This window comes from Aplysia californica, unplaced genomic scaffold, assembly GCF_000002075.1.
Source record: "Aplysia californica isolate F4 #8 unplaced genomic scaffold, AplCal3.0 scaffold00053, whole genome shotgun sequence".
Lineage (NCBI taxonomy): Eukaryota > Metazoa > Mollusca > Gastropoda > Aplysiida > Aplysiidae > Aplysia > Aplysia californica.
The window spans coordinates 1,116,463-1,132,796 of record NW_004797323.1 but is presented as its reverse complement, the minus strand read 5'-3'; the positions used below and the strand labels follow the sequence as shown (position 1 = coordinate 1,132,796).

Below are 16,334 nucleotides of genomic sequence, written 5' to 3'. Positions count from 1 at the left end.
GTCCCAAATTTGGAATCAAGAAATACACAACAAACTCCATTACATTCAACCGAAACTTACGCCCAGGAAACCACTATATCTCCTACGAAGAGAAAAAGTAATCTTTACCAGACTAAAGATAAGACACACGCACGTCACGCACAAACATTTGCTCGAAGGAGAGGAAGCTCCTTTTTGCGTGGCATGCAACACAAATTTCACAGTTCGGCACATCCTAACGGAATGTGTCGAATTTAATGATGTTCGTGAGAAATATTTTAAATGTAAAGATATTAAGACCCTTTTTGACATCATAGAGCCTAGAAAAATTTTAAGTTATGTAAAAGAAATTGGACTATTTAATAGAATATGAAAATATATAGTTATCGTTATCGGTGTATATATACATACACTGAAATTTATATTGTATGTACAAATGTAAATAAGCCTTTTCCATATAAAAAATTTTTTTGTATAAATGTTTGTTCGTCTTTTTAGCATAATGAAACTAGTGTGATCGTATGCGGTTGCGAGCTCCGAAAGACTCTTACTAAAAACACGTCTGATTTTGTCGCGTGAAACCTGTTGGCGCTTAAATGACCAAAATAGTGTTGATAGTGCCGTAAAACATCTACCCAATCAATCAATCAAAGTTGTCTTGAGTGACATTCACATTTTAAACCCAAGAAATACAAGGAAAGATGAACTAGATTTAGACAAAATTAGATTTAAATCAACTTGAATTAATTTCCGTTGAATCAAGAACACTAAAGCACGTTATTAAAGATTTTAAAATGCCATAAAATATCATTCCAAATCGCCATCTTCTTTTCCAAACAAAACAACAGCGCAATTATAAGACTCACTTTGGGACGACTGCACAATTATAAGACTCACTTTGGGACGACTGCGATGTATTGTAAGACTGGGCTTGGGACGACCGCATTAAAAAGCACCGTAATTGAACATTCGAAGGTCCTGTTGAGACAATGATGAGCTAACTGGCCAACGAAGCCACTAGCGTCATGTATCGATAACTGGTATACAATGTTGCACTCATAAAAATAATCATTTACTTGCAACTGTCAAGAAAACAGGAGTTGAAGTGGGTTTTTTGCTTTCATATCGTGGTCGTCGCAGTCTTACCAAAAAAAATGGGGTAAAAAACATTGCAAAACACTTACCTTTGGTGAAAACACAAACACAGTTCAAGAGACCCGCTACTGACGCTGAACTAGAAAGCATCAGTTTCGTAACAGGTTGTCAGCGTTTGTCGGAAAACTACAGGAAGTGCCGACTTCAAACGTCCATTCGGCAAGTCTTACAAAGAGTGGATCTTTAAAGACGGCTCCAAATTTTCATAATTTTTCGGAAAGATTAACAAATATCCTCTGGAACTAAAATTTAAATGGCTACTTTATTGATAAAAAAAAAAGTACGATTGAACACTTTGAAAGTTCAAAAAGTGTTGTTGTTTCAGCGGGAAAAGTACTGCCTTACGAGGCTTAAAAATTACCTTGACTTTTCTGGCTTGGCAAATTCGATCAAAGTCACGTACAACAGTTTTTTAAATTTTTTATAGCCAACTGGTGGCTCCTTATTTCATAATACTCTCTTGGATTTGTCGATTTCAAAGATTTTCATATGAAATACGAACATGCTGTGAACCTGGTGAAAGTGGGACATTGCCGTAGGACCGGATCTTGGCGTTTGAAGCCCTTTAATGTAATATTTGACCTATAAATAATTAAAGCAAACACATTTTTATGATTTTCCTGTTTAATAATCGTTCAAACAATGACATAAAACAAAACAAATAGCAAAATGATGTTTTTGGTAATTTTTATTCAAAATGAAAGTTTCAAACTGTCTCCCAGGCCCTTACCGTGAAATCTACCTTTAGCTCTTTAGCTAATGTAATGCTCCCCTCCTGAAGAGGGAGTTTACTCAATTTACTGCACACCTTTTTTCTATTGCTATAGCTTGTGTCTTTTGATGTTTGTAGATATACGTTATGTATGCATGTATTAGTAATGTGTGAATATCGTTTTAGTTGATAAAATAGAAAATTCACAACTTTTCCCTTTTGTCCAGGTTTCAGAATGGTGTACAGCATTTCAAGGTGTTGCGAGACGGAGGAGGGAAATATTTCCTTTGGGTGGTGAAATTTAACTCCATTAATGAGCTGGTCAACTACCACAGAACAGCCACAGTCAGTAGGTCTCACGACATCTACTTTAAGGACATGGTGAACCACGATTTAGAGGTAACACTTTACATTTTTCTCCCTCCTTAGATGTTAATGATGTAGGAACTATTATCATTACTATCATATCTTTTTCCATGTGCTTGGTCTAAATGTTTTGTTTTGTAGCAATCTATTGTACAGAAACCTACAATTTTTGTTAATCTTAAGCCGAATTTATATTTTTTCATTTTAGTCATTTAAGATTATAATATAAATCTATGTAATCTTTGAAATGAATAATTTTTTGCTATGTCAGTACAAAACAGCTTGTCATAATGCTATTTTGCAAATGGGGGAATTAATAGCTCTAGTTGGAGAGGATAGTAATTACTTTATTTCGCTTTTACATCATGTGATTGTCTTGAAACTATTCTAACGAAAAACATTGTTGCTTTGTGGAGCTGATAGGTCTATGGGCTCATCTAATGTGTAACTTTTGTTGCCTTGTTTCTCTTCCTTGCTGGACACAGGTTCCGAAAGTCCGTGCCATATTTGATTTTGATGCACAAGGATCCGATGAACTTGGTTTCCGCAAGGGAGATGTGATCAAAGTTACTCAAAAAGTGGACAGTAGTTGGTGGAGAGGTGAGCTTAAGGGCCAGGAAGGAATGTTCCCAGTCACGTACGTGGAACGCATTCTTGTGGATTAATGAGACTGACGGGGTTCCTAGAACCTCTGTGATTGAACTTTCTTGCATTTTGGGAAGGACAGATTTTGTGGACACAATGCATCGGTATTCAGGATTGCAGACTGGATTCAGGAGAATGTGTTTTAGGCAAAGGATCTAGTGGTTATAAATCCAGTTCTACTCTATTGAATATTTGTTTTTAGTCATCTTTGATTTTACTCTTGTTGCCTTGTTTCTAGTTTGATGATTGTGATGTCTTGCCTTCATTTATTTGGTTTTTCGTGGTTTTCAGTAGCTATTTTTTTTTTCCTTTTTTGTATGTAAAACAAATCCATTGTGTAGAGTGATAGATGAATTTTGCATAGTTTGTGTGGTTTGGGAGAATTGATGTATGTTTGGGTTTTTTTCGATGTAGAACAAAATTACAACATAGTGTGCACCATTTAAATCATGAAGTAAGCAGTAAAAAGTTGAGACCGGTAGAAATGTTGGCTTGTAGCACATCTGCAAGATGCAGTGGCAAGTTTGACACTTTTCATGACGGTAACTCTTTGTTCACTGCCAGTTCAAGGTGTTTGCCAGATTTTGGATACTGTGCTTACCAGTTTTCGTGGGTGATATTCTTCTTTCTCTTTTGAATAAACATTGAATTTAGCTACTCATATGAACTGGCCTTTTGTCATGATTGACTGGCTTTTGGTCATGATTGATGTCACCTTAAGGATGTTGATGGCATGTTTCGGTGGTTGTCCTATTACGTTGTTCCCGTTAACCCTCCTAGTGTCGATGACTGATTAGATTGGTGGTGTTGTGGCTGATTTAATCGTCCATCATAATTTGAGTTCCTATTTCGATTGATTTATCATGTTTTTTATATCGCCAAACATTTCAACTTCTTTACAAATTTGTTCTACTTCCTATTTTAGCATTTTACTTTCTGAAAATGTATAGGTTATGGCCTTCACTTGCTTGGTTTGCCTTTTCTCGAGCTTTATCGAACATAATATAAAATCATATAATTTCTCCCGATGCCCCAGGCTATTTGTTATCCACTCTTGGAGGGTCAATCGTGACCGAGATTTTGTGTATCTGTCCTGACTGATAAAGCTAAGAGTTTGCACATGAAGAATGTCTGGTCATTTTGTTGGTACAGTCTAAAGAGAAAGAAGTGGATTATTATGGAAAGAATTTGACAGCTGTAAAGTGGGAAAGTAAATTATTATTTGTTTGATTGAAAATAAATCCTTATGAATTGGGAGAAAAAAAAATTATTTTGAAAATAATGAAAAATAAGATGTAAATTGGAAATAAGAAGTCTCATCAGCATGCGGTAATAGTAGGTGGTTTGTGTGCGTCAGTGGCCTACTTCTAGAACTGCCTGCGTCCGTTCATAACCAGGGCATACGTCTCATTCAAAAAACGCCAAGTTGGTAGCTCTAGATGTTTGTCCAATGAAATTATAATAAATTGACCCACTTAGACATATGGAGCTCGAAAGGATAGCCAGGAAACTAGACTTCCATTTTTCTATTCAAAATCTTTCAAATGAGCTTGATTTTGTATAAAATTATATTACCTGATAAAAAAATAAGCTTGTTTGATAGTTTTGAATACCATTGTGCAGATAAAAAGAACAATTTGAGTGCAAAACATTCGGAAATTGACCTATATTATCTCCTTTCGAACCCCAGATCATTCATAACAACAAGAGCGAATGGGCGTAACTACTACACTTTATAAATGGGAGCATTATTGTCATCATCGATTAACACACTCCCACGGTATTCACGGCGAAAACACAGGTTTCCAGGCGCGCTCGCTGTACTTCAACAGTACACACTGAGTGACCCCAGCGGCCTGCCCGGAACATCCGACGTAATAAGTTGCTGACAAGATTCGCTTCTCGGCACAAGACGCAGGACAAGAGTTAAGCCAGGATCTGGAGGAATTGAGTTGGAACCTTATTGCCAGTTACTTCCAACAGCTCCAAACCCTAGCCAGCCACTAGATATTCCCTGTTGCTTTGAACCTTTACATATTCCTTGATTACTTTCTCCTACCCCAAACCTGAGCTATTAACCATTTACTTGATTTCTACTGGCAGGTCCGAACCCTTGCTAGGTCCTTGATTTTACCATGTGGCTCAGAAACCTAGCCAGTTCTTTAATTTCTTCAGGCGGCTCTGAACCCTAACCAGTTGCATGATTTCTTAAGGAGGCTCGGAACCCTAGTTCTGGAGCTCCGAACTTTAGCTAATTCCTCCTGCGTTACTTTTAGCGGTTCCAAAACCTAGCCAGTCCCTCGGATACTTCTGGCGGCTCCAAACATTAGCTAATTCCTTTGTTACTTTTGGCGGCTCAGAACCTTAGCTAATCCCTTGGTTACTTTGGCGGCTCCAAACCCTAGTTAATTTCTTGGTTACTTCCGGTGCTCCAAACCCCTGAACTGTTTACCTTGTTTAGCCCCAAGTCAAAAACATGCTCAAAGGTAAATGGAAAATAGAGGTAAGCATCCTTCATTTTCAAAGCCACGTACAATATTTTGCAGGAAAAAGCACATGGGGGAGGGGGGTTTGAGAAGTGAGTAAATTGCAAAATCTTTTGGCGGCTAACAATGATAAGATGATCAGTACTAAAACAAAGTCAGTATCAATTTGTGTCATAACATTACACCATTGCAAATGTATGTTGTAAAAGACTAATCTGCAAGTTTTTATTTTATTTTCAAAACATCTACGGTTGTCCAAATTTTCTCGCTTTCCAGATATTACCATTACATATATACAAAGGTAAAATTCAAAGAAGAATTAAAATAGCCATAGAATTGTTGGCTTATGTAAAAAGGCATCATTACTTTTCTTTTGTGGCACTGTCAGGGAAATTGATTTCAGAATCGATTCTTTGCCCACGATTAGATTGCTGACTCTTTGAATATGGAATTAATATTTTTTTATGTCACACAGACTATTTTGCTGTTCTGTCCTGAGATTGGTCAAATCGTACACACTCTCATTCAATCATTCAGACATTTCAATTTATATTTATGAAGAATAGTTCCTTTGGTTGTGTTTTTAATATTTTTTTAATGATGATATTTTTCTCAGCTAGTTCACACAAAGGGACTCAAATGATTAAATCAAGGTCGAAATGCTCAAAGACACACAAGGACCACAAGATTATGTGGTAATATTAATGGATTAGGCTGAGATTTGTTGGTTTCTATCTCCCTTCTTGTTCTAAAGGTGGCATCACTCAGTGAGAAGCTGGGCATGTTGCTCGCATTCTGCACATCATTAGACGATGACAGAAGAACTGAAGAGAATGGTGGTCGGGTTTTTGTTGTTGTGGTTCTATTATGTGATCTTAGTTTTGTTTTTTTACAAATCCTTTCTTGAATGTTTGTAACCTATTTTGTTTTCTCTGTATTTGTGATTTATGCAAATTGTTTAGATGTTTGTGCGGTTGTTGGTACTTTTTCTCAACATTTAACTGGATTTTGTTTGGATTTTTTCAACTTAAGCTCAGACACAGGTTGTTTTTTATATTGATTCAGTGTAACTACAATGGCGAAGAAGAATTATTCCATTTTATGTATGTTGTTAAGGAGATTTGATAATTAAGATTATATTGTGTTTGATAGTTAAAACTAAATGTTGATGTTGAAGCAAGTATTATCATAAGTGAGTGATTCTCAGAGCAAATAGATTTTAAAATGTCTTGGACTTTTTGACTCATTAGTCAACTTTTCCCTTTCTTGTTCGATTCCAGTTTTGGGCATGTATATTCTTATTCTTCTTTGTTAGCTGTATCGTAGGAAACACGATTAGTGTAAGGGACGCTGAATTAATAACAGTCAAAGAATCAATTCTCACTTTTTTCAGTACCTTTTTTTTTTCTTTTAAGTTAATTCTTTTTGAATCGCACTGAAGACTTTTAGAGTCATTGACTCTTCGTGTGCAAATGACATGTGTTCTTTGTTTTGTTCACTTTTCCATTTAGGGAATGCACCACTGGATTAAGTGATTTTGAACACCCCTTCCTACCTTCTCGTAATAAGTATGTTTTGCTGTGTCTAGAAGTATTGCGTTTCTACTGTGAAACCCTTAGCCATTTCAGTCATTGACAGTGCCTTACATGTTCCCTTTGGGGTCTGTACAAGATCAACCATTTACATGGTATAACTAGGAGACATACCCAGTATTTGATCAACACTCTATATAACCATGTGGATAATGATGATGTTTTCTGCAGACTCCCTGGCAGTTGTGTGTTGTGGATACAAGCAGCTCATTCAACCAGTGTGTCATGTCAGAACAGTAGAACAAAATTATTGTACAATTTCATTGTAAGGGAAAAGTGCTCTCTGAAACGTTATTGTTCCTTCTGAAATATTCTCCTCTCAGCCCGGTGTTGACACAGGGTTTGAAGTAATCCACCTTTGAAATGACTTATTGGACGTCAAAGGGTAAAATGATTAACAAAAGCAGAGCAAAGATGGAATTTAAAGAAGAAAAACGAGAAGTAGTAGTGTGTGTAGTGCCTGATGCATCCCATGGAATTGGTGTGCCAACAGACTCAAAGGATTTTTGTAAAGTTCAGTTATAAACTTCTGTTATGAAGTGATGTGTGGCAATGTGCCAAGATGTAGTAGGTGGCTATTACTTTAATGTTCAATTCTTTTGCTGGCATGAGCCATGCGTCTCCTTTTTTAAAACAACATGAATCACTTTCAGACTTGTATGGTTAGTAGTGGTTAATAATGTTAATTGCGCTCAGTGTATATAACCTAGCAGAAAATTATTAATGAAAGCAAACAAATGAAATCCTGTCTACTTGTGTACAAATGTTTAAAATATGTGAAGAAAGAGTGAGAAAACAGTTAATTGACTAACAAAGTCTTGCTGTATTTAAAATATTGCAGTGTGATCTGTAAGGGGACATTGCATAAATTTGTGGGTATTGCAAAGGCATTTGTATCTCTCAAAAATCTCAATTTTTAAAATATGTATCTGTAAGATTATGTCCACATTTGTTGAGTTGCGGGGTTGAGGCTTTGTACTTGAAGAGTTGTTTTGTTTCTCAGTTTCTCTTTTCTTCTTTAAAGTCTTGGGCTTTGTTCTGCTGTCATATTATCTGAATTGATCTGCATAATGTCCTTGTCATTTGGGTTGCCATAATATTCATTTATGTGGAATACTGTGTATTTTACGTGTGGTTGAAGGGCTCCTCATGTGACTTCTACTTTCTACTCCTCCTTTTGACTTAAAAATTTATCTTACTTTTTTTTTCTAATACTCAGTAACAAGTAACAGTTATTGTGTAGGAGTACCTCTCTTGATTCAAACTTTGAATTTTCTTTCAATTTTAAATCAACTGAAGTTGCAGATAGTTTACGGTATGAAATATTTTACCCCTTTTATTTCTTAAATGTCTGCGATGAGTGCTTATTTCATTTAATACTGCAAGAATCGTGAATGTGCCAACGCTGTTGGGTTTGCCGAAAAAATAGTGCTGTGTATTTTCTTTTCTTTTTTTTTGGTCAAGATTGAGTGCTTTTTTGTTTTTGAGGACTAAATGAGATATTCCTTGTAAAAAAAACTGTCCAGCAGTTGTTTATTGGGTTTTTGTGTATTATATTATGCTATTTTTAGCGAGGAGCACAACAGAGATTCATCAACGTGTTTATATTCCATTCTCTTTAATTCATTTTTCCACCCCCATTGATGATGCCACTTGTGAGGAATTTGATTGTGGAAACAAGTATCCCCCAAACAAATGTCTCAAGTCTCTCCACATTCACTGTGATTCATGTCACAGAATTTACAGTCTTAATATATTGTAAAGTTACCTGGCGGTCCGGTGCGTCGGGTCTGTCAGGGGGCCCCCGTCCAAGGTAGGTGTTCTCTCGTCGTGGTCCTGAGTTCGACTGACTGTGTCCGTGAATCTCTCAGACGATGTCTCTCTTTTTTTCGCGCTAACCTCTTGACGTAATCCAAGGGCGTGCTACTCCCCTAATTATCTAGTTCCCACAGTAAAGATAAGAGTCATGTCCCTTGACATCACAATATATTATCATTCATTTCGTACATATGGGGTATGATGGACCTGGTACTTTTTATTTTTTTGGGTAGTGTTATAAATGATTAATTTACAGTTGTTATTCTAATTTAGAAATTTGTTGTTATTCTAATTCTTCTAATGAAACTTTGTCACATGTAGTGAATAAATCATCTTTGAATTCTTCATTTCGTACATAACTCTCAGTAACACCTAAAGCCCAATGACAATACAGAGATGGCTTGTGGCAAAGCAGCTTTTGGTTTGAGAGAACCAGTCCCCAGAATTTGGTAATTTTTCACTAGATTTTTAAGGATCCACCCAACCTTTTTCTTATCTTAGTGTTCTTGCTGACCAGGAGAAATTAAGTTGTTAGCTAGCTACAAAGCAACAGCAGCAACTTTGAGTCTACTGCTGATTAGACAAGACCTTGCACTGTTGAAGAGTCATACGTCTAGTTTCCATTGTTCATTTTATAGATCTAGTTTTTTTGTCTTCTCCTGGGTGGTTGGCGGGTGCTTTAGTGTGGTTTGCTTCTATTCTCGTCTTTATCTCTCCTCTTTCTTTTTTGGGTATATTACTCTCTTGTAACACTTTTAATCTTCGGCACTTATATGACCTTATTGTGTTGCAAGTGCCGTAATACTTACCAAAAAAAAAAAAATGAGAATACCTTAGTGGGTTGATGTACCTAGGCTTTTAGTTTGCAATATAATTTGTTGTCTCAGCTAGGCTATTTGTCAAGGAAGCAGCTGTTTGGGCTACGTAGACCCTAAATAAACAACCCCCTCACCGAGATCTTATTTGGGCTACCTGTTCCTCATGACAGTGATTGATCACTAGAGTTGAAGAGTTGGTTTAATTCTCCCAGTTTGATATCTTTCTTGTTCAGCTAAGTTTTGTCTCTCAATTTGACGACAGTGTCAGTGTATACTTTATAGACTATAATAGATACTCAAGAAAAAAGTCTTCTATCGCGTGTGAGTTTCCGTTAAATGAATACATGCTTTTATATCTATGTAATTCGGTGGATTTAGGTGCGTACGATGTGTTGAGACATCATTTGACTCACATTCGGTATTCACCAAGTCAGGTCCAGATTCTATTTCTGCCTCTTTATTCGCTTTAGTTTTTGTCTCTGTGCTCAACAATAATAGATCTATATCAGTGTATAAATTATAACCTATAATAGATGTTCCAGAAAAAAAATATCTAAAAGCCAGTGTGAATTACTGTAAAATCGACATAATTTTTGATCCATGTGATTCATTGGATGCAGATTGTCTTTCCATGTGATCTGTTGAGATTTTCCTTAGACTCACTTCTGCCTTCAGTATTCAGTAGGCCTATATTCTACTCAGCAGCCGTAATGCTTAGAGGCTAAGACAAAGCAGACAAGATCTAGATTGCAGACGCAGATTTGCAACTCATAAGTCTCCCGCGTTCAGAGTTGATTATGTGGTCTTGGGAAGCATCATTTCACTTGGCTGGTGTGTGTGTGTTTGGGGAATGTCTTTTAAGGCTACAAGTATGTCACCTATTTTAAAATTAAATGACAGTGGTTTAGGTTTATTTTCTGGGGAAAGCTTTCAGTTGTCTACTTAAGTATCTTAGGTTGTTTATATCACAAAGCACTTTTGTTTTCTGGGTTCATGCTGACAGTGTAGCATCTGTTTTATGTTGATCAATTTCTTATACAGAACTACCTCTTTCCAAAATAAAACTGTTTTGAAAAGAGCATTGAACAGTTGCAATACTGTATTTTAAAAGCTTTTTAAGTTAAGAGAAGAAACCTTGCAGTAATTGGATTGGATGGTGAGAAGGAAGGTAGATCATATCTTTTAGAAAAATGTACTTGAATTTTTATTTAAGTAAAATTGAATGATTTGAGCCTCTCATGTAAGTAGGGTCTGTCTTAGACTGAACTCGTACATACATTTTTAAGCAACTTTGTGTAGGAAGGATCCCTGCAGGCAAACGTACTGTCCCCTTGATTTTGTAGATATATCTGAAGGAACAGCACTCATGGGTGTCTGTGGCTGATGTGTTTAGTTTAAAATCTATTTTACAAGTTTGTTGTAGTTATTTATGGGAGTAGGTAGTTTTTATTACATTTATTTTTGGGTTAAGCGTAATATGTGATATGCATTTACCGTTTATCCCCACAATCCCAAAGCATTGCAAAGTGAACAGCTGGCTATGCCTTGATATTTATGTTGGTGACATCTCCCCCATGTCTGCCTTTCTATGTTATTTTGTTATATCACACATTTTGTATGATCACATGGATCTGACGTTAAATTAAGCTATAGGCTTTTCTTTTCTGCTCTGGTTTAAACATACACACATGCATGTACACATACAACACTAACACACTCACATGTGCGCACTTTTAGCATATTTAGATATAAGCGTTGGATATGAGTCAGAGTTGTGTGTTATTTTATCCTCTGTTTCGTGACTCACCTGGTCAGGCTCCGGTGGATTATTTTGAGAGGGACAGGCTACTGTATTCAGGAACATGGCTATGTTTTTATACTGGGTTTGTGTATTTGATATTTGATACATCTTGCTGGTGCCGTTTTTGTTTTTTGAAAATATACTCATTGGTTGAGAACATTTGAAAATGCCATATCACAAATTCATTAATGTAGTGATCATTCCAATGGGTTCCAAGTGAAAATATATACATGTAATTGTTAGGAGAAGGGGTTGTATGGATTTCACCGTCCTCAGGCTGAACACTTTGATGCCATAAAGTAGAAAGGGCCAGTGGATACATGCTGCCTCAGTGCTTTTGTGTTTTCCTCGATTTCAGACTTCGGTCAAAAGAAAATTCATCTTCCAAAATGATACCCATCCACCAAAGCATTCATACCATGCAGGCCCACTCACTGATCGGGCAGTCTCATGGCACAATTTTGTAGAATTGAATGCCTTTGTGGAAGCCTGATTTTATCTAGTTATCTCAGACCTGCAAAAATGACTTGGGTTAAACAGTAGGCACTGTGACAGTATATGTTTTGTACTGTGACAGAAGAATGAGGTACAGAGAAGATGGTTTCTTGTTATAGTCAGGAGAAATGGAGCATGTGGTACAACTTGGCTATGATGTGCTCTGTTAAAGTACAAGTCTAGACTTACATATAAAAAGGGAGAAAATAAACAGGACAAAACTGTTCTCCTGGAACAGTGGGATTTGTTATTGTTTCTGGAGGTCCTTGCCCAGAATATTGGCCAATGCCCATCATGTGTGTCTACCGCCATTCATTTCGAACCCATTGCCCTTTTGTCTAGTCTCCAGCCTTTGTAGTTGTGGGTGTCAATAACCGCTAGCTGCTCCACCAGTATGCCATGTACAGTTACTTTGATCCCGTTCTTTGTGCTTGGAGTGGAGTTACTCTGCACAAAAAAACAGGGGTTGGTTTTCATGTAAATTGTATATATAATACCATTGATGTGGACACTGTATACTTGTGTACATAGATTGTCATGCTTTGCTGTTATGTGGCTCGCCCCAAGTGTTGACTGGACAGTTTTCGTTTTCATGGTCTTAAGTGTCTGCAGCCAGGTGGGGGTGTTGAATGAATGAGCAGTTTTTGTGCTCATGTTTTGTCACAAGTTGGTTTTCATCATGTATGCCACAAAATGCCTCAAGTTTTCTGACAACTGACATGATGTTCTCATTGATTTCATGAGTTCATTTTGTACACTATTTTAAAAACGTCTATGCCACTGATCCTTTCTTTCTCTTTGGTTGTCTGGTCTAATTGAGCAGCTTAAGTTTATTTTTTCTAATGTCTATGGGTGTGGGTTTAAAAAGTGTCAAATGTTCTTTGAAAGCAAAAAGATTTGTTTTGTTTTTTTCTCTCAGTCAAGCATTTATTTGTGAACTTGTATGATTGTTGTTGGGTTGTTTTTTTTTTATTAAATATATTTTGTGTGGTATATTCCTGTGGTTCCAAGGATAAGTTGTTCTGGTTGTCATGCTGATTTGCCATGAGATCAAAGTCATTTATGCTGAAAATGGAATCTCATGGAATTAACAATTAGGTTTGATGATTATTGGGAGAAAAGTCCAACAAAAATGGTTGTCAAAAATCTGTGGCAGAACAGTGTTTTTTGCTTCATTTCACAATTAAGATTTTTTCCTGTAGTAATATTATCTGAGTCAATGTGACACTGTACCCGTTCTCCCATGTTCCTGTCACCATGGGAGTGTTAGAATGTCATAGAAATTGCTTTGCAGATCCCAATGTAAGAGTCGGGATAGAGGTTAGTGGAGTTGCCCTGTGGCCTTGGAGTCATTTACTTTGCAGACCTGCCTTTGTTACTTCACATTTAATTGTCCTCAGCCAGTGCCTCTGTTTCCTCTACCTTTCTTCTCCATTTTCACATCAGATTTTTTTCTCTGTCTATGTCTGTCACAACTGTAAGATAAACACTTGTGAAGTCACTGCAGACCCAACAAAAAATTGTCTTGATATTGGTGGTCACATAGTGTGGAGGCTTGTTCATTTGAATGATTATTGTTTGACTTGTTTGCTGAGTAAATTATTGATTTCATTGTCATAGTCATAGCCTTTTATTGGTAACTCCTGATGATATGGTGAGCAAGGGGATTCACAGGACAATGGGATATGGATTTGTTTGGATATGATTTCATGTTGAGTTTTTAATTCTCTATGTGTTCTCCATTCAACACCCCCCCACCCCAACCACCCGCAATTCTTTTTCTTCTGTCTGTTTCTCCTCCCTCTCTTTCTCTTTTTGTCTGTCTGTCTGTTTCTTTTGTCTCCTTACCAGCTGTCGGCATGCGTCTTAGCTGTCATGCGGTGCACTTCAGCACGTTAAATACTGGACATTTGTTTGTCTTCTTTGTGTTGACGCTTGTCGAGTCTTGTGAATAAAGATGCTTTTGTAGCACCTCAACTTCCTCTCTGACTCTTTTTTGTGTTTTTCATGGGGAATTTGACTGACTTCAGCTTTTTTTTTTCCTTTCTTTTTTTCTTTCTTTCTATTTAGGGCCAAAGCAGCAACACATGTCTTTACTCTATTTCTGTGGCACCATTGAGTCATATATGGTATGGTTCGTGCAAGTGCACATGTATATTCTTGTTTTTTCTAGACTTAGACCTCTTGATTTTGGTAGAAATCAGAGACAGTAAAAGAAAATGGAATGCACATAAAAGGCTGCAATGTTGCATTCTCCCTGGGGACCAAAATGACAAATTGGAGTGAACTGTTCAGCAAAGGCAGCTTTTGTGAAGACTTACCAGCCTTTCTTTGGAGAAGAGTTGTGGCGTCTTAACAGACAGTTTATCATTCCTAGATTTGTTTTTGACTGTATCCTTTTTTTGGGGGGGTAAGTGTTTTTATGGTGCTTGCAACTGCATAAGGTCATATGAGCGTACGGGACATATTAAACAATTTCAGTTGGTAGGAAATTTTGAATTTTGCTCGGGTGGCGGCCGAAGCCTACTCTTATCGATTTTAGCCCACCAAGGGATCTTTAATGTGCGCAACTTGCACACGGCCCTCCGAAATGTTTCACCCTTGTCCGAAAAGGCTAGGTGTAGATCTTTCCTACCAGAGGATCAGGGGTGTGGCTGAAAGACAGCAGTAAGAAGGAGCCAAGGAGAAGCAGTAGAAAGGTTGCAGAAAGAGTCAGGAGCGCAGAGGAGGGGGCAGACGAGGTGAGGGGGTGGGGGCAGAAAGAGGAGACGAAAGCAGACGACAGAACATTGCTGGAGAGCAGGAAAGGAGATGAACAATTTTAGAGAAGAAAATTTTTCGGTCGCTACGCGGATTCGAACCCGGGACCTTTGATATGAAAGGTCAACACCTTAACCTCTAGGCCACGAGAGCCCCCACAGTATCCCTAGAACTAGAAGCAACATACAGTGGCTACCATATATAACAGGCCCGGTAATAACAGTGATTCGGTAATAACAGGGAATTTTTAAATGTCCATTTTTTCCTACTCTTTGTCTCTATTAAAAATGATCGGGCCTCATCGGAGCCCAATCGGTTATAGCAGGGACAAAGGCTCTTTAGCAATGTGTAAAAAGTATGGAGTCAGTAAAAAGTGAGAAAGAGTGATGGAGCAAGTTCACGCCACTGCAACTGCAAGCACACGCAGCAGGTGAAGCGAGAGAGGGCTGCTGTGTGCTGCATAATGTGTCATGGGCAGTCTAATGGGCAGGCCTGCCACATGGCCACGACAGAGGGCTCTGGTGTGCAAGGGAAACTACCCGTGTATAAATACAGATGGATTAGTCCACAAATTTTTACTTTCCTTGCATTTCTGATTTAACAGGGATCTAATATTATAACAGGACTTTTTCTCTGGTCCCACCATCCCTGTTAAAAAACCCCACCAGGTTTCCACTGTACGGTACCTTTTTAGGATGCTGTATTCCCCCCGAGGCGGTGCTACTGACTGAAGTGTCTTAAGACCATTCCCAGAAGAATTGGGGGGGGGGGGGCATTAACATTTCGAGTTCTTATGTACTGTAGAATTGTAATTGTAAATGGGCTGATTCATCAATGTCATGCTCATGACTGCCTAAACTGCAACAGGGAACAGCTGCTTTTTCTCTCCTAATCCTTACTATCGTCATATTTTCCTCTACTTCTTTTGTATGTTTGTCACACTCTTTTGACCGGCTATTTCCAGGGTGTCATAATAATAATAGTCGGGGCAGACTTTGTGCTGTTGAAGCTAAAGAGGTGAGCAGAGTAAGTCTGATTCCCTGTAAAGACTTCTCTGTTGACATCCACCCCTTGGCGCTCATATGACCTTAAGCAGTTGCAAGCGCCGTAAAATCTCTACTAAAACTAAAAGGATGCTGTCCTCTTGGATCTGATATCTTTTTAATTTTTAGGGGTGCTTCGTAAGCTCAGTTAAATCATATTGGTTATTGTGAGGATGACCTTTATTCGAATCTCCAGTAGGGTGTGCTTGTACTTGGTTTGATTTGTTTGCAAGGCTCTCCACCTACTTGACTCAGTCCTGTCAGAAGTGAAAGTTGTATTGCCGAAAGGGATGTTGAAGGCATATATATATATATGTAAGTGCCTTATATGAGAACTCGCAATTACAAGTATCAAATGTAGCCTATTTTATGAAGAAAAAACAACAAACAAAAACCCTATATATCGGTACTGGTAACGATAATGTGCTTTTAAATATTATAACCTTATATTTCCTTTAAAAGCAGGTGGTTGGAGGGCGCCACAGGTAGGTCTTATACTTCTTTACTTTCGCTCTGTTGTTTCTGTCTTTCTGACTTTATCCCAGCACTAAATGACCACTATTGTGTATCGATCCTCTTCTCTTTTTCTCTTTACTCAAATAAACAAATATGTTTCTCTCTCTCTCTCTCTCTCTCTCTCTCTCTCTCTCTCTCTCTCTCTCTC

At 37.7% G+C, this 16,334-nt stretch overlaps 1 protein-coding gene across 1 annotated transcript in view; it reads left to right on the top strand.

The window, feature by feature from the left end:
* LOC101853529 (growth factor receptor-bound protein 2) overlaps positions 1–4,146 on the top strand; it is a 50,754-nt gene extending 46,608 nt beyond the window's left edge. Inside the window, exons 4-5 of the mRNA XM_005092801.3 lie at positions 2,074–2,245; positions 2,698–4,146. Of these exons, the coding sequence (XP_005092858.1) occupies positions 2,074–2,245; positions 2,698–2,877 (352 nt within the window). The 3' untranslated portion in view covers positions 2,878–4,146. The remainder of the gene's footprint in view (positions 1–2,073; positions 2,246–2,697) is intronic.
* Positions 4,147–16,334: the final 12,188 nt, after the last annotated feature.